The sequence below is a fragment of the Corvus brachyrhynchos genome, unplaced genomic scaffold (genome assembly GCF_000691975.1).
Source record: "Corvus brachyrhynchos isolate BGI_N302 unplaced genomic scaffold, ASM69197v1 scaffold511, whole genome shotgun sequence".
NCBI classification, from domain to species: domain Eukaryota; kingdom Metazoa; phylum Chordata; class Aves; order Passeriformes; family Corvidae; genus Corvus; species Corvus brachyrhynchos.
In genome coordinates this window covers 239,759-243,169 of record NW_008236214.1, presented here as the reverse complement: position 1 = coordinate 243,169, position 3,411 = coordinate 239,759, and the positions used below count along the sequence as shown (strand labels likewise).

General features: G+C 56.4%; 1 protein-coding gene across 1 annotated transcript; it reads right to left on the bottom strand.

Moving 5' to 3' along the window:
* Positions 1-852: 852 nt before the first annotated feature.
* On the bottom strand, positions 853-2,092 carry LOC103624050 (hemoglobin subunit beta-like). Its single transcript, XM_008643238.2, is given in 4 exon segments — positions 853-981; positions 1,653-1,717; positions 1,720-1,874; positions 1,978-2,092. Coding segments are annotated over 4 exon segments (441 nt in total). The 5' UTR covers positions 2,070-2,092.
* Positions 2,093-3,411: the final 1,319 nt, after the last annotated feature.

Below are 3,411 nucleotides of genomic sequence, written 5' to 3'. Positions count from 1 at the left end.
CAGCTGAAGGAGGGGAGGTGGGATGCAGGGGACAGGGATGGAGCTCATGAATGCCCTGGTGGGGCCTGGGTGACCTTGGAGCAAAGCATTTGTGTTTGTTCCTGCTCACTGCAGGAGGGGGCTTGGCCAAAGGACCCTGGGCCAGGCCTGGTGGTGATGCAGTTCCCCAGTCCTCTGCAATCAACACTGGGGTGTTTCATGGAATCACAGAATCCCAGACTGGCTTGGCCTGGAAGGGACCTTAAATCTCATCCAGTCCCATCCCCTGCCATGGGCAGGGACACCTTCCACTAGCCCAGGTTTTTTCCAAGTCCCATCCAACCCAGTCTTGATGGTTGTGTCTGTTACATTCTGCCTTTGCTAACCTAAGAATTACAAGAACTTTAAAAAAAACCCCAAACCGACAAAACCCCACATGCAGGAAGTTACAAGCGATGGCCCCAGTCTCCCTGACACTTCTCCCACTGCACATTTTCGTACAGTTCTACTCCACTCACTCTGTGAAAGTCTTAAAAAATTAAACAAACAGTGTTACCTGATGTCTCCAAAAAAGTGCCAGAGTGTTTCTGTTTGGTTTTTGTGGTGTTTATTTGGGTTTTGTCCTGAACACTCGCCTGGGCTCTCCATCTTAGACAAGTTTCACTTGCATGAATGAGATCATGGCTCATGTTATCCCATGTTTGTGAGCATTTGCTTCCCCAGGCCCCCGTGTCCCCCCCCTCCCCATTCCCACAAAGAACCAGACATCTCCTCGTGGCTGGAGCAGTTGGTGTTTATTTGGTGAGTAGAGCCCAGCAGAAACCGAGGAGGATTCTCCAGGAGCTTCTCCAGGCAGGAAGGATCCCAGGAGGCTCAGTTGTACTTGTGGGCCAGCGCGTGGGGCACCACACAGACCATCTTCTGCCAGGCAGCCTGGCAGGAGGGGGAGAGTTCCTTGCCGTGGTTGGCAGCCAGGACAATGATGAGGATGTCACCCAGGAGCTGGCAGTGGAGGGAGAAGAAGCCGTCAGCCGGCGCTGCCCCCACCTCCCTCCCCACCATCCCACTCTGGTCACTGGGGAGTTCACAGCAAGCAAGGAGCAGATTTATCCCAGCCCCGTGCAGGGCACCAGGCTCCTGGCACAGCTGGCATGCACCAGGATCCCTGGGTGTGCTGGATCCTCCCTCCAGCACCTTCCTTTGCCTGCTGTGCAGTGTCCTCCCTTGGCTTCTACTGAGTTTACCCCTTCCCTTCTCCATCCCTACCCACCCTGGCTGTCCCTGGGCTCAGAACCCTCCTGCCAAAGTGGCTGTGCTTGTTTTCCCTTCTGGTTTACCCACTCCATCACAGCCAAGCTCAGCTCTTCCCTCTAAACCCCGTCTCAGTTCCTTCCCTTCTGGCTGCACCAGGATGTTTCTTCTGACCAGGACACATTTGTCTCTGCATTTCTCCGCATTCGCCTCGCCTGCCTGGCTCCCTCCTCTCACAGATCCCAGCCCCATAACTCCTCTCTGTTCCCCCCAAATATGACTCTCCTTTCCCCTCCACTGCCCCTACCCTCAGCAGGCTCTCAGGCAGCCCCAGGGTTTCTCTCAAGGTTCTCACTGACTGTCAGACCCTTCCGAGGCCCCAAAACACCTCCAGAGCCTGAGAGCCTCTGCCCATGGCTCACCCTGAAGTTCTCGGGGTCCACGTGCAGTTTGTCACAGTGGAGTTTGCTCAGCTGAGCAAACATTTCTTGATGTTGTCCATGTTCTTGACAGCTTCCCCGAAGGAGGTGAGCACCTTCTTGCCATGGGCATGGACCATGGGGTTGCCAATGATGGCAGTGGGGCTGGACAGGTTCCCGAAGGAGGCGAAGAACCTCTGGGTCCAGGGGTAGACGATCAGCAGCCTGGGGAGAGACACAAACAGACACAGTCACATTGATGTTCCCATGACTGGAGTGGTTCCTCTCTCCAGGTGCAGCCGGGCAGGTTCCCAGGAGCTGGACCTACCTGGCCAGGGCCTCGCCACCGCACTCGGCGACGTTGACCTTGCCCCAGAGGCCGGTGATGAGCTGCTTCTCCTCGGCTGTCCACTGCACCATGGTGTCAGCACAGGGGCTGCCCAGGACTTCCCTAAACAATGCTGAGGATGTGGCTCCAGAGGCTGCCCCAGGGATTTTTATACATGCCTTGGCCTAATCTCAGTTCACTGAGCCCCTGCTTGGGGCTGGGGAGGGAGCAGGGCTGCACAGGGAAAGACAGTGGTTTTGGATGCTGTCCAAGGGGGAAAGAGGCCCTCTCTCCCTCTGTCTTTGAGTGGACAACCATCACCTCACCCCCATGTGCAGCCCCGAGCACAGGTGGAGCTGCCAGCACGGCTCCAGCCCAGCTCTGGGACTGCAGGGTGGCACAGGCCATGTGTCCCTCCTGGGGAACATCATCCCGTCCTGCCAAGTGAATCCTCCAAAGTGCTTTGCACATGGAATCATGGAATCCCAGACTGGTCTGGGTTGGGAGGGATCTTAAAGCCCATCCATGGGCAGGGACACTTTCCACTGTCCCAGGCTGCTCCAACCTGGCCTTGGACACTTCCAGGGCAGCCAGAGCTTCCCTGGGCATCCAGAGAGCCTCTCCAGCAGCTGCATCGGTGCCACGGGGCACTTACCAGCTGACATAAGCTAAAAACATAAGTTTAAAGTCCCTGAGAAAGAATTCCGAGGGCTTCTAAATTTGAAGATTAGCGAGCCATGGAAAAATTTTTAGGGAGTCTGCAGTGCTGGGCTGGCAGCCCAGAGGCTGTGTGCAGCAGCGGGCACTGGGCCATGACACTGTCAGTGACACAAGCTCCCAGTGAGGCAGATACAGCCCCCAAGTGCCTGCGAGGGGCAGGGTGAGCCTGGCCAGGACAGCACCAGCTCTGAGCAGTCCTGGACCCTGTGAGACCTGGCAAAAACCAAAGGCAGCACAGCCCAGAGAGTCCCAGCCTTGGGCTCACCCTGGCACTCTCCAGAGGGTCCCTCCACCTCACCCATTTTTACAAGAAAGAGTTAATTTTAGGTGGGTTTTAAATGCCCTGCTTTCTGCCTTGGGGGCAGCGGCCTGGCTGGGAGGTTTTGGGAGCTCCTGGCACAGGAACTGCCTGCTGAGGGAGCTCTCTGGGGACACAGGCTGGGAGGCGAAATGTTCCTCACAATGTGCTGAGCAGGGGCAATTTCTGTAGCTCTTTTTGAGTCTGCAGAGTCAAAGGGAAACTCCTTTCCCCCAGTGCAACCCCAGCAACACCTGACAGCTTATTGCCAGCTGGTCCCCAGGCAGAAAACTGGGCCCTGCTGTCAGCCTGTGATGGATTTCACTGCGCTCAGGACCCTTCCCTCAAGTATCCTTCCAGTTGGCTGTTCCCTTTGCTGTGAGAGGAAGATCTCCGAACTCAGGGAATCATAGGAT